At 49.9% G+C, this 14190-nt stretch overlaps 1 protein-coding gene across 1 annotated transcript in view; it reads left to right on the forward strand.

Moving 5' to 3' along the window:
- Positions 1 to 849: 849 nt before the first annotated feature.
- The window catches only part of LOC144486055 (uncharacterized), a 170801-nt gene continuing 157460 nt past the window's right edge, over positions 850 to 14190 (forward strand). The window contains exons 1-2 of the mRNA XM_078204157.1: positions 850 to 1085; positions 12869 to 12956. Coding sequence (XP_078060283.1) covers positions 850 to 1085; positions 12869 to 12956 — 324 coding nt within the window. The remainder of the gene's footprint in view (positions 1086 to 12868; positions 12957 to 14190) is intronic.

Consider the following 14190-nt stretch of genomic DNA (forward strand, 5'->3'; position numbering starts at 1 on the left):
GAGTCGACACACCCAAGGGTGCCCCTCAACAACCAAACTTGGAGTTTGAACCCAAGGGTGTCCCATTCCGAATAAAAGGGGAGTCTGGCACCTCGAGAATGACCCACAGCAACCAAATCTGAGCTTGGCGCCCAAGGGTGCTCCACAGCAGCCAAGCATGGAGTTGGCACCCAAAGGTGCCCCATTCAGAATAAACAGGGAGCCTGGTGCCTTGAAGGTGACCCACAGCAACCAAATCTGGGGTTTGGTACCCAAGGGTGTTCTGCAACGACCAAACATAGAGTCAGCACCGAAGGGTGCCCCGCAGCAGCCAAACAGGGATCCAGGCACCCAAGGGTGCTCCGTAGCAACCAAGCATGGAGTTAGCACCCAAGGGTGCTCCACAGTAAGCCTACTGATATTATCTACCACGAGATTATTAATCCAGAAACTCAGCTAATGTTTTGGGAACCCAAGTTTGAATCCTGCCACGGCTGTTGGTGAAATTTGAATTCAATAAAAGATGTCTGGAATTAAGAATCGACTGACGACCATGAAACCATTGTCGGAATAACCCATCTGGTTCACTAGTGTCCGTTAGAGAAGGAAATCTGCCATCCTTACCTAGTCTGGCCTACACGTGACTCCAGAGCCACACAGCAATGTGTTTGACTCTCAACTGTCCTTCAAGGGCAACTAGTGATGGGCAATAAATGCTGGGCCCAGCCAGCGATGCCCATGTCCTCAGAATGAATTTAAAAAACATGGTGTTGGCACCCAAGGGCGCCCCATCTTGAATAAACAGAGAGCCTGGCCCTCGAGCATGCCCCACAGAAACCACCTCTGTGCTTGGCAACCCAAGGGCTTGCCATGGCTACCAAACATGCACCACCGTCAAAAAAAAACCATGGAGCTTGGCATTCAAGGGTGCACCACATCAACCAGATGTGTGCTTGGCACCCTAAGGACGCACCACGGCAACCAAGCGTGGAGTTGGGCTGCCACAGGTGCCCCACAGCAACCAGCTATGAGCTCAGCACCCTAAGGGCGCACCACGGCAGCCACACATGGAGTCTGGCACCCAAGGGTGCCCCAGAAAGCAAAAGGTGAGTCTGGCATGCAATAGTGCCTCACAACAATGTAATGTCAGCTTGTCTGCCCAGGATGGTCAATGTACTGAAAGATGGACTTTGTCTCACAACAGCTAAAGGTGATCTTAGCACCCAAGGGTGCCCCCACAGAAACCACAATTCGAGGGCTTGTCACCACAGGGTGCCCCTGGCACCAAGGATGGGCTTACCAACCATGGCCTAATCATAGAGATTTACAGCATGGAAACAGGCCCTTCGGCCCAACTTGTCCATACTGCCCTTTTTTTTATAAACCCTTAAGCTAATCCCAATTGCCTGCATTTGGCCCATATCCCTCTATACCCATCGTACCCATGTAACTATCTAAATGCTTTTAAAAGGACAAAATTGTTCCCGCCTCTACTACTTCCTCTGGCAGCTTGTTCCAGACACTCACCACCCTCTGTGTGAAAAAATTGCCCCTCTGGACACTTTTGTTTCTCTCCCCTCTCACCTTAAACCTATGCCCTCTAGTTTTAGACTCCCCTACCTTTGGGAAAAGATATTGACTATCTAGCTGATCTGTGCCCCTCATTATTTTATAGACCTCTATAAGATCACCCCTCAGCCTCCTACGCTCCAGAGAAAAAAGTCCCAGTCTATCCAGCCTCTCCTTATAACTCAAACCATCAAGTCCCGGTAGCATCCTAGTAAATCTTTTCTGCACTCTTTCCAGTTTAATAATATCCTTTCTATAATAGGGTGACCAGAACTGTACACAGTATTCCAAGCGTGGCCTTACAATGTCTTGTACAACGTCAACAAGATGTCCCAACTCCTGTATTCAATGTTCTGACCAATGAAACCAAGCATGCCAAATGCCTTCTTCACCACTCTGTCCACCTGTGACTGCACTTTCAAGGAGCTATGAAACTGTAGCCCTCGATCTCTTTGTTCTGTAACTCTCCCCAACGCCCTACCATTAACTGAGTAAGTCCTACCCTGGTTCAGTCTGCCAAAATGCATCACCTTGCATTTATCTAAATTAAACTCCATCTGCCATTCGTCAGCCCACTGGCCCAATTGATCAAGATCCCGTTGCAATCGGAGATAACTTTCTTCACTGTCCACTATGCCAATCTTGGTGTCATCTGCAAACTTACTAACCATGCCTCCTATATTCTCATCCAAATCATTAATATAAATGACAAATAACAGTGGACCCAGCACCGATCCCTGAGGCACACCGCTGGTCACTGGCCTCCAATTTGAAAAACAACCGTCTATATGGCGGGGCAGGCTCGAGGGGCTAGATGGCCTACTCCTGCTCCTATTTCTTATCATCATAGAAATCATAGAAACCCTACAGTGCAGAAGGAGGCCATTCGGCCCATCGAGTCTGCACCGACCACAATCCCACCCAGGCCCTACCCCCACATATTTTACCCACTAATCCCTCTAATCTACGCATCCCAGGACTCTAAGGGGCAATTTTTTAAACCTGGCCAATCAACCTAACCCGCACATCTTTGGACTGAAGATCTTTGACTTATGTTCTTATAACCACCCTCTGGCTTCTGTCAAGAAGCCAATTTTGTATCCATTTGGCTACCTCACCCTGGATCCCGTGAGATTTAACTTTATGCAACAACCTACCATGCGGTACCTTGTCAAAGGCCTTGCTAAAGTCCATGTAGACAACATCAACTGCACTGCCTTCATCTATTCTTGGTTACTCCTTCAAAAAACTCAGTCAAATTTGTGAGACATGATTTTCCACTCACAAAGCCGTTCTAACTGCCCCGAATCAGTCCTTGCGTCTCTAAATGCCTGTAGATCCTGTCTCTCAAGATACCTTCCAACAACCTACCCACTACAGATGTGAGGCTCACCGGCCTGTCGTTCCCAGCCTTTTCCCAGCAGCCCTTTTTAAACAAAGGCACAACATTTGCCACTCTCCAATCTTCAGGCACCTCACCCGTGACTATCGATGATTCAGATATCTCTGCTAAGCGACCCGCAATTTCCTCCCTAGCCTCCCACAATGTCCTGGGATACACTTCATCAGGTCCCGGGGAGTGGAAGAACAGGTTGGAGGGCCTGAATGGCCTATTCCTTTCCCCCTGACTACGGCACCACTAACCTGGAGAGGACATCTTGCGATAGAATAAAAGTCATGAAACTCACATTGGCAGGGGCATGAGAGTGTAGTCCACCCGCCACCCCCAGCCCTCAATTGGTTCACCTACTACCCTGGTAGGGTGTGGCAAATGGTGATGGAGGGATCTATGCAGGGGCTCAGTTTGCCATCAACAACAACTTTTATTTATATAGCCGCTTCAGGTCATAGAAAGTCCATTCGAAAATGTATTCCAAAACAAAATATGACCCTTATCTATGTGTTAGGCCAAAGTCTTGGCCTAATTTCTCAGGGGGATAAGGAAATTTTGGCATGTCCGCTAGGGCTCTCACCAATTTTTACAGATGCACCATAGAAAGCATTGTTTCTGGTTGTATCACAGCTCGGTCTGGCTCCTGCTCTGTCCAAGACCACAAGAAACTACAAAGGGTTGTGAACGAAGCCCAGTCCATCACTCAAACCAGCCTCCCATCCATTGACTCTGTCTACACTTCCCGCTGCCTTGGGAAAAGCAGCCGGCATAATCAAGGACTCCCCACACCCCGGACATTCTCTCTTCCACCTTCTTCCATCGGGAAAAAGATACAAAAGTCTGAGGTCACGTACCAACCGACTCAAGCACAGCTTCTTCCCTGCTGCTGTCAGACTTTTGAATGGACCTACCTCGCATTAAGTTGATCTTTCTCTATACCCGAGCTATGACTGTAACACTACATTCTGCACCCTCTCGTTTCCTTCTCTATGAACGGTATGCTTCATCTGTATAGCGTGCAAGAAACAATACTTTTCACTGTATCCCAATACACGTGACAATAATAAATCAAATCAAATCAAAAAAATCCCATGCTCTAATTCCAAGGCACAGCTGAGTTAAAGATGTTGCAGAAAAATGAGTTCTTGTTGACTGCCTGGCTATTGAACAGGAATCATTCCTCTTTTGGGTGAATTGCTGATCTTGCGAAATGCTATGTCTTTCTTTCAAAAACTCCCACTGCCTCTCTCTCTGTGTAAGAAATCTCACAACACCAGGTTAAAGTCCAACAGGTTTATTTGGTAGCAAAAGCCACACAAGCTTTCGGAGCGCTGCTCCTTTGTCAGGTTAAGTAGGAGTTCTGTTCACAAACGGCATATAAAGACACAAACTCAATTTACAAAATAATGGTTGGAATGCGAGTCTTTACAGGTAATCAAGTCTTAAAGGTACAGACAATGTGAGTGGAGAGAGGGTTAAGCACAGGTTAAAGAGATGTGTATTGTCTCCAGCCAGGACAGTTAGAGAGATTTTGCAAGCCCAGGCAAGTCGTGGGGGTTACAGATAGTGTGACATGAACCCAAGATCCCGGTTTAGGCCGTCCTCATGTGTGCGGAACTTGGCTATCAGTTTCTGCTCAGCGACTCTGCGCTGTCGTGTGTCATGAAGGCCGCCTTGGAGAACGCTTACCCGAAGATCAGAGGCCGAATGCCCGTGACCGCTGAAGTGCTCCCCCACAGGAAGAGAACACTCTTGCCTGGTGATTGTCGAGCGGTGTTCATTCATCCGTTGTCGCAGCGTCTGCATGGTCTCCCCAATGTACCATGCCTCGGGACATCCTTTCCTGCAGCGTATCAGGTAGACAACGTTGGCCGAGTTGCAAGAGTACGTACCGTGTATGTACGTGTTTAAGGTGCCCAGCGACACCTCATTCCTTTTGAGGTCAGCTTTGTTAAGGGTTCAAATCTGAGTGTTTGCACACTTTCTGCAAACTTAATGTCAAACTCCACAATGTGTGGTCACCGTTGGAACTGGTACTATCAGTTCACTCTTTCAACCTGGCTCAATCCTCAGCACTGAGACTCGAACAACCGCTCCCCCCCCCCCCCCCCCACCCCCACCCCACCCCATCCCCTCCCCCCACCACCCAACCCCTCACCAGAATGGGCAATGAATGGCTACATTCCTTCAACGAGTAAAACAAAATGTTCCCCTTGTTGGTGGGTCCCCTTGTTGGCCCCCTTCTTGAACACCCAGCTCTTATTCCCATATTCCATTCAGTTGACAGGGAGACGATGTGGCATTTAAAAAAAAAATTCACTTCATTTTCTAATCCCTTCAAGGCCTCACTCCATCCCCCCACCTCATCTCTGGAATCTCCTCCTGCCCCGCCGGACGACCCTCTGAGATCTCTGCGCTCCTCCAATTCCGGCCTCAGGATTTCAGTCACTCCGCCATTGCCCCCCCCCCCCCCCAACCCCTACTACTTGGGGGAGGTAGTGAGGGGAGGGGGTGAAGATCTGGGACCCCCCCATCCACCCCGTCCCTCAACCTCAATGTCACCCTTCAAGATGCAGCTTCAAACCTATCCCCTCTGGTCATCCCTTGTCCTACAGACGCCTTGTACAGCTTACCATAGAATAGAATCATAGAATCCCAGCAGTACAGAAGAACAGTACAGGCCCATGGAGCCTGCACCGACAACAATCCCACCCAGGCCCTATTCCAGGCCATAACCCCACTTATTTACCCTGCTAATGCCCCTGATACTAAGGGGCAACTTAGCATGGCCCATCCACCTAACCTTCACATCTTTGGACACTAAGGGACAATTTAGCATGGCCCATCCACCTAACCTGCACATCTTTGGACACTAAGGGACAATTTAGCATGGCCAATCCACCTAACCTGCACATCTTTGGACACTAAGGGACAATTTAGCACGGCCAATCCACCTAACCTTCACATCTTTGGACACTAAGGGACAATTTAGCATGGCCCATCCACCTAACCTTCACATCTTTGGACCCTAAGGGACAAATTAGCATGGCCAATCCACCTAACCTTCACATCTTTGGACACTAAGGGACAATTTAGCATGGCCAATCCACCTAACCTGCACATCTTTGGACACTAAGGGACAATTTAGCACGGCCAATCCACCTAACCATCACATCTTTGGACACGAAGGGACAAATTAGCATGGCCAATCCACCTAACCTGCACATCTTTGGACACTAAGGGGCAATTTAGCACGGCCCATCCACCTAACCATCACATCTTTAGACACTAATGGGCAATTTACCATGGCCAATCCACCTACCCTGCACATCTCTGGACTGTGGGAGGAAACCGGAGCACCCGGAGGAAACCTACCCAGATTCGGGGGGGTGGGGAGAGAATGTGCAGACTCTGCCCAGACAGTGACCTGAGCTGGCAATCAAACCTGGATCCCTGGCCCTGTGAGGCAGCAGTGCTAACCACCGAGCTGTGGTAACAGGGGAGGCATTGTATGAGGTAAAGTTGCTATCTACATGCAAGTTACCTCACTGATTAGCAGTCTCTCTCTTGCTGCAGCTCAGAGTTTAGCACTCGGCCACTCGTCATATCTCCATTTATCTACTCTTTCACTGGACGTGGGCATCGCTGGCCGGACCCAGCATTTGTCACCCGTCCCTCACTGTCCCTTGAGGAAGTGGGTGAGCCACCCTCTCTTGAACCCGCTGCAGTCCCCGTGTGGTGTGGGTAACACCCACAGTGCCGTTAGGGAGGGAGTTCCGGGATTTGGACCTCAGCCCCAGTGAAGGAACGGCCGATATATTTCCGAGTATTTTTTCCCGTGGGCGTCGCTGGCTGGGCCCAGCATTTATTGCCCATCCCTAGTTGCCCCTTGGAGGGCAGTTGAGAGACAACCACATTGCTGTGTGGCTCTGGAGTCATGTGTAGGCCAGACCGGGTAAGGACGGCAGATTTCCTTCCCTGAAGGAAATGAGTCTTCGAAGTCATAGAAACCTACAGTGCAGAAGGTGGCCATTCGGCCCATCAGGTCTGCACTGGCCTCAATCCAACCCAGGCCCTATCCCCGTAACCCCGTGCATTTATCCTAGCCAGTTCCCCTGACAAGGGGCAATTTAGCATGGCTGATCCATCTAACCCGCACATCTTGTTTCGTGAACCAGATGGGGTTTCTCGACAATGGTTTCAGGGGAATTAGCTGCTGGTGGTGTTCCCGATGTGTCTGCTCCTGTCTGGCGGCACTTTGGCACAGTGGTTAGCACTGCTGCATCACAGCGCCAGGACCTGAGTTCAGTTCTGGCCTCGGGTCACTGTCTGTGTGAGGTTTGTACGTCCTCCCCGTGTCTGCGTGGGTTTCCTCCGAGCGCTCCGGTTTCCTCCCAGACTGCAAAGATGTGTAGGTCAGGTTGATTGGCCATGCAGGGTAGATATGTGGGATTACGGGGATAGGGTATGGGTGGGATTGTGGTCGGTGCAGACTCGATGGGCCTAATGGCCTCCTTCTGCACTGTAGGGATTTTATGATTCTCTGTCTGTCTGTCTCTCTCGCTCTTGCTGTCTTTCTCTCTCTCGCTCGCTCTGTCTCTCTCTCTTTGTCTGTCTCTGTCTATTTCTCGCTGTCCATCTCTCGCTGTCCATCTCTCGCTGTCTATCTCACTCTCGCTGTCTATCTCTCTCTCGCTGTCTGTCTCTCTCTCGCTGTCTATCTCTCTCTCGCTGTCTATCTCACTCTCGCTGTCTATCTCTCTCTCGCTGTCTGTCTCTCTCTCGCTGTCTGTCTCTCTCGCTGTCTGTCTCTCTCTCGCTGTCTGTCTCTCTCTCGCTGTCTGTCTCTCGCTGTCTGTCTCTCTCTCGCTGTCTGTCTCTCTCTCGCTGTCTGTCTCTCTCTCGCTGTCTGTCTCTCTCTCGCTGTCTGTCTCTCTCTCGCTGTCTGTCTCTCTCTCGCTGTCTCTCTCTCGCTGTCTATCTCTCGCTGTCTCTCTCTCTCTCGCTGTCTCTGTCTCTCTCTCTCTTGCTGTCTGTCTCTCTCTCCCTCTCTTGCTGTCTGTCTCTCTCTCGCTCTCTTGCTGTCTGTCTCTCTCTCGCTGTCTGTCTCTCTCTCGCTGTCTGTCTCTCTCTCGCTGTCTGTCTCTCTCTCGCTGTCTGTCTCTCTCTCGCTGTCTGTCTCTCTCTCGCTGTCTGTCTCTCTCTCGCTGTCTGTCTCTCTCTCGCTGTCTGTCTCTCTCTCGCTGTCTATCTCTCTCTCTCGCTGTCTATCTCTCTCTCTCGCTGTCTATCTCTCTCTCTCGCTGTCTATCTCTCTCGCTGTCTATCTCTCTCTCTCGCTGTCTATCTCTCTCTCTCGCTGTCTATCTCTCTCTCTCGCTGTCTATCTCTCTCTCTCGCTGTCTATCTCTCTCTCTCGCTGTCTATCTCTCTCTCTCGCTGTCTATCTCTCTCTCTCGCTGTCTATCTCTCTCGCTGTCTATCTCTCTCGCTGTCTATCTCTCTCTCTCGCTGTCTATCTCTCTCTCTCGCTGTCTATCTCTCTCTCTCGCTGTCTATCTCTCTCTCTCGCTGTCTATCTCTCTCGCTGTCTATCTCTCTCGCTGTCTATCTCTCTCTCTCGCTGTCTATCTCTCTCTCTCGCTGTCTATCTCTCGCTGTTTCTCTCTCTCACTGTCTATCTCTCTCTCTCGCTGTCTCTCTCTCTCACTGTCTATCTTTCTCTCTCGCTGTCTCTCTCTCGCTGTCTCTCTCTCTCGCTGTCTCTCTCTCTCGCTGTCTCTCTCTCTCGCTGTCTCTCTCTCTCGCTGTCTCTCTCGCTGTCTCTTTCTCTCGCTGTCTCTCTCTCTCTGTCTCTCTCTCTCTCTCTCTGTCGCTGTCTCTCTCTCTCTCGCTGTCTATCTCTCTCTCTCTCGCTGTCTATCTCTCTCTCTCGCTGTCTATCTCTCTCTCTCGCTGTCTCTCTCGCTGTCTATCTCTCTCGCTGTTTCTCTCTCTCTCTCGCTGTCTATCTCTCTCTCTCGCTGTCTATCTCTCTCTCTCGCTGTCTCTCTCTCTCTCTCGCTGTCTCTCTCGCTGTCTATCTCTCTCTCTCGCTGTTTCTCTCTCTCTCTCGCTGTCTCTCTCAGCACTCACTGAACAATCCTGAGTGTGTTCATCAGCAGGCGAACAACTCGGAACACGGCTCATTTACACGCTGGATGGGAATGTGGGCTTGAGGTTTATAATCAGATCAGCCGCCATCTTATCGAATGGCAGGGGCAGCCTCGATGGTCCAAGTGGCCTGGAGTGCTCCAGATTCGTATCTCTATACGCGCTCCGTGGAGGGCGAGTATCGAGGCAGCCAATTAGGAAGGCGCCTCTGGGAATATGGCTGTGCCACTCTGGGTCCCAGCAAGTTGAGTCTCAGGACCTTCCACCATCCCCACCAATGCTGCCGCACCAATTTGGTTCCGATGTTTAACGGTCTGAAACCTGGAATACAAATCCTGTTCAATGACTGTCATCTAATCCAGCAAATATAACTGAACCTGTGCGTGTGTGCGTGCGCGTGTGTGCGTGCGCGTGTGTGTGCGCGTGTGTGCGTGTGCGTGTGTGTGCGTGTGCGCGTGTGTGTGTGTGTGTGCGTGCGTGCGTGTGTGTGTGCGTGCGTGCGTGCGTGCGTGTGTCAAACCACAGCAGAGGCTGGGTCATTAAGTATGTTCGAGGCTGAGACGGACAGATTTTTAATCGGGGAGGGAATCGAGGGTTACGAGGATAAGGTGGGAAAGTGGGAGTTGAGGATTCTCACATCGAAATCAGCCATTGAATGGGCGGAACCGACTCATTGGGCCGAATGTGTCTACCTCTGCTCCGATGTCCACTTGCATCCCCAGCCTCCGCTTTCGTACTTGGGGTCTCACATCGGATGAGTCATTGAATGGGCGGAGCAGACTCGATGGGTCGAATGGCTTACTTCTACTTTTTAAATTTTTAAAAATTATTTATAAGTATCACAAGTCGGCTTACATTAACGCTGCAATGAAGTTACTGTGAAAATTCCCCAGTCGCCACACTCCGGCGCCTGTTCGGGTTACACTGAGGGAGAATTTAGCACAGCCAATGACACCCTAACCGGCACGTCTTTCAGACTGTGGGAGGAAACAGGAGCACCCGGAGGAAACCCACGCAGACACGGGGAGAACGTGCAGATTCCACACAGACAGTGACCCGAGCCGGGAATCGAACCCGGGTCCCTGGCACTGTGAGGCAGCACTGCTAACCACTGTGCCACCGTGACTCCCCTACTTCTTACAGCCTCAAAATACTGTAGATGCTGGAAATCTGAAATTAAAACAGGACTTGCTGGGAAAACTCAGCAGCTCTGGCAGCAGCTGAATTGACTTGATTTGATTCGATTTATTATTGTCACATGTATTGGGATACAGTGTAAAGTATTGTTTCTTGCACGCTATACAAAACATACCGTACTTGGGGAGAAGGAAACGAGAGGGTGCAGAATATAGTGTTACAGTCATGTCTAGGGTGTAGAAAAAGATCAACTTAATATAAAAGTAGATCCATTCAAAAATCTGATGGCAGCAGGGAAGAAGCTGTTCTTGTGTCGGTTGGTACGTGACCTCAGACTTTTGTGTCTTTTTCCCAATGGAAGAAGGTGGAAGGGAAGTATGTTTGTTTAAAAGTTTATTTATTTATTAGTCACATGTTGGCTTACTTTAACACAGTATGTCTGGGGTGAGTGGGGTCCTTAATTATGCTGGCTGCTTTGCCGAGGCAGCAGGAAGTGTAGACAGAGTCAATGGATGGGAGGCTGGTTTGCGTGATGGATTGGGCTACATTCACGATCCTTTGAAGTTTCTTGCGGTCTTGGGCAGAGCAGGAGCCAGACCAAGCTGTGATACAACCAGAAAGAATGCTTTCTATGGAACATCTGTAAAAGTTGGCGAAAGTCGTAACTGACATGTCAAATTTCCTTAGTCTTCTGAGAAAGTAGAGGCGTTGGTGGGCTTTCTTAACTATAGTGTCAGCATTGGGGGGACAAGGACAGGTTGTTGGTGATCTGGACACCTGAAACTCAAATCACCTCAAAAAAGTATTTTGCTTCAGATTCAGTCCAAAGAAAATAGGTGTGTCTCAAAATCTTTCAACAGTATAAAGGTGTGCCATGACTCATAAAAGGTCAGGAACCACTGCTCCGAGGTATTCAAACCCAGCAGTTTTTAGACTAGAGTTCAGTGCTTTTTGGGAGAGTTTTGCTTGCAAGTTGTTATTCTCCCTTTCACATCTCCTGCTGTAACCAGTTAGCCCGGCTATGGATATACTGTTTTGCCCCTGTGATGTTAATCTACCTAAGTAACCCCTTGGACCTTTTTACATATCAGTGTAAACTGTATTCTTATGTCTCTACTTTGAACTGGCATGGTGGCACGGTGCTTAGTACTGCTGCTTCACAGCGCCAGGGACTGGGTTCAATTCCAGCCTCGGGTGAGTGTGTGGAGTTTGCACATTCTCCTCGTGTCTGTGTGGGTTTCCTCCGGGTGCTCCGGTTTCCTCCCACAGTCCAAAGATGTGCGGGTTAGGTTGATTGGCCATGATAAATTGCCCCTTCGTGTCAGGTGGATTAGCAGGGATAATTACGGCGGTAGGGTCTGGGTGGGATTGTTGCCAATGCAGGTACGATGGGCCGAATGGCCTCTTTCTGCACTGTAGGGATTCTATAATTCTTTAATAAACATCTCTGTCCTTAAATATCTCAGATTCCATTGTCCTTAAACACCTTTTTGAACTAAACTTCTCCAAATATCAATAAAAATCATACTTTCTGGTCAGTAAAATTGAACATGCCTTCCCCTGTTTACTCATGGGGTCTCTGTAAGATACAAATGTTCCTTGTTGCCTCTGAACCCCCTTTTGAAATTCAAAATTGCCTCTGAACCCCCCCCCCCCCACTTATTTCATAGAGTCATAGGTAGAGTCATAGAGGTTTACAGCATGGAAACAGGCCCTTCGGCATGGCCAACTTGTCCATGCCGCCCTTTTTATTTAACACCTAATTGCCCGCCTTTGGCCCATATCCCTCTATACCCATCGTACCCATGTAACTGTCTAAATGCTTCTTAAAAGACAAAATTGTACCCGCCTCTACTACTACAAACTCTGGCAGCTTGTTCCAGACACTCACCACCCTCTGTGTGAAAGAATTGCCCCTCTGGACACTTTTGTATCTCTTCCCTTAAACCTATGCCCTCTAGTTTTAGACTCCCCTACCTTTGGGAAAAGATATTGACTATCTCGCTGATCTGTGCCCCTCATTATTTTATAGACCTCTATAAGGTCACTCCTCAGCCTTCTAAGCTCCAGGGAAAAATGTCTCAGTCTTTCCAGCCTCTCCTTATAACTCAAACCATCAAGTCCCGGTCGCATCCTGGTAAATCTTTTCTGCACTCTTTCTAGTAACATAATAGAATCATAGAATCACTACAGTGCAGAAGGAGGCCATTCAGCCCATCGAGTCTGCACCGACCACAATCCCACCCAGGCCCTATTCCCGTAACCCCACATATTTACCCCGCTAATCCCCCTGACACTAGGGTCAATTTAGCATGGCCAATCCACCTAATGCGCACATCTTTGGACTGTGGGAGGAAACTGGAGCACCCGGAGGAAACCCACGCAGACAATGTGCAAACTCTACACAGACAGTGACCCAAGCCGGGAATCGAACCCAGGACCCTGGAGCTGTGAGGTGAGCGGGCTTACCAATGTCTTGTACAACTTCAACAAGACGTCCCAACTCCTGTATTCAGTCTTCTGACCAATGAAACCAAGCATGCTGAATGCCTTCTTCACCACTCTGTCCACCTTTCACAATACCTAGTTCAGATCCAGCCTATTACTCACTTGCATCCTCCCTTTTCTCCTCTCCAGGATGGACAGCGTCTATGGCAAGGACACACCCTTCACCGACAGTACCTACATGAGAGAGCTCCTATGCAGGAGAGACAGCGATTACAAGGTAAGGTCTGAATGCCCCGCTTCCATCCCACCCTAGCACGGGCGATTCCCCTCGCCCGAGCAGATCAGACCGGAGACATCCCGGAGGTTCTCTTCGACAAGGCAGCCGCAGTTGGCAGAAAGGAAGGACTTGCATTTATGAAGCGCCATAAATGCAAGTGGTGGCCGGGGTGGGGATGGGCGGAAGGGGGGTGGGGGTGGATTTGGTGGGTGCGGGGAGGGAGGGGACCACATCTGGAGTATTCAGGTTGATACCGGAGATGAGGGGTTTGGATTATGAGGAGAGGCTGAGGAGATTGGGTTTGTACTCGTTGGAGTTTAGAAGGATGAGGGGGGATCTTATGGAGACTTATAAGATAATGCGGGGGCTGGATAGGGTGGAGGCGGAGAGATTCTTTCCACTTAGTAAGGAAGTTAAAACTAGAGGACACAGCCTCAAAATAAAGGGGGGTCGGTTTAAGACAGAGTTGAGGAGGAACTTCTTCTCCCAGAGGGTGGTGAATCTCTGGAATTCTCTGCCCACTGAGGTGGTGGAGGCTACCTCGCTGAATATGTTTAAAGCACGGATGGATGGATTCCTGATCGGTAAGGGAATTAAGGGTTATGGGGATCAGGCGGGTAAGTGGTACTGATCCACGTCAGATCAGCCATGATCTTATTGAATGGCGGGGCAGGCTCGAGGGGCTAGATGGCCTACTCCTGCTCCTATTTCTTATGTTCTTATGTTCTTATTGTGTCCAGTTTTGGTCCCCTTATTTGAGGAAGGATGTGGTGGCATTGGAGGCAGTTCAGAGGAGGTTCACCAGATTGATTCCGGGGATGAAAGGGCCGGGCGGCACGGTAGCACAGTGGTTGGCACTGCTGCCTCACAGCGCCAGGGACCCGGGTTCGATTCCGGCCTCGGGTCACTGTCTGTGGAGTTGGCACTTTCTCCCCGTGTCTGCGTGGGTTTCCTCCGGGTGCTCCGGTTTCCTCCCACAGTCCAAAGATGTGCGGGTTAGGTGGATTGGCCGTGCTAAATTGCCTCTTATTGTCAGGGAGATTATGAGGATGACGGTAATAGGGCCTTGGTGGGATTGTGGTCGGTACAGATTCGATGGGCCGAATGGCTCAGTGGTTAGCACTGCTGCTTCACAGCTCCAGGGTCCCGGGTTCGATTCCCGGCTCGGGTCACTGTCTGTGTGGAGTTTGCACATTCTCCTCATGTCTGCGTGGGTTTCCTCCGGGTGCTCCGG

Source organism: Mustelus asterias, unplaced genomic scaffold (genome assembly GCF_964213995.1).
Source record: "Mustelus asterias unplaced genomic scaffold, sMusAst1.hap1.1 HAP1_SCAFFOLD_280, whole genome shotgun sequence".
NCBI classification, from domain to species: domain Eukaryota; kingdom Metazoa; phylum Chordata; class Chondrichthyes; order Carcharhiniformes; family Triakidae; genus Mustelus; species Mustelus asterias.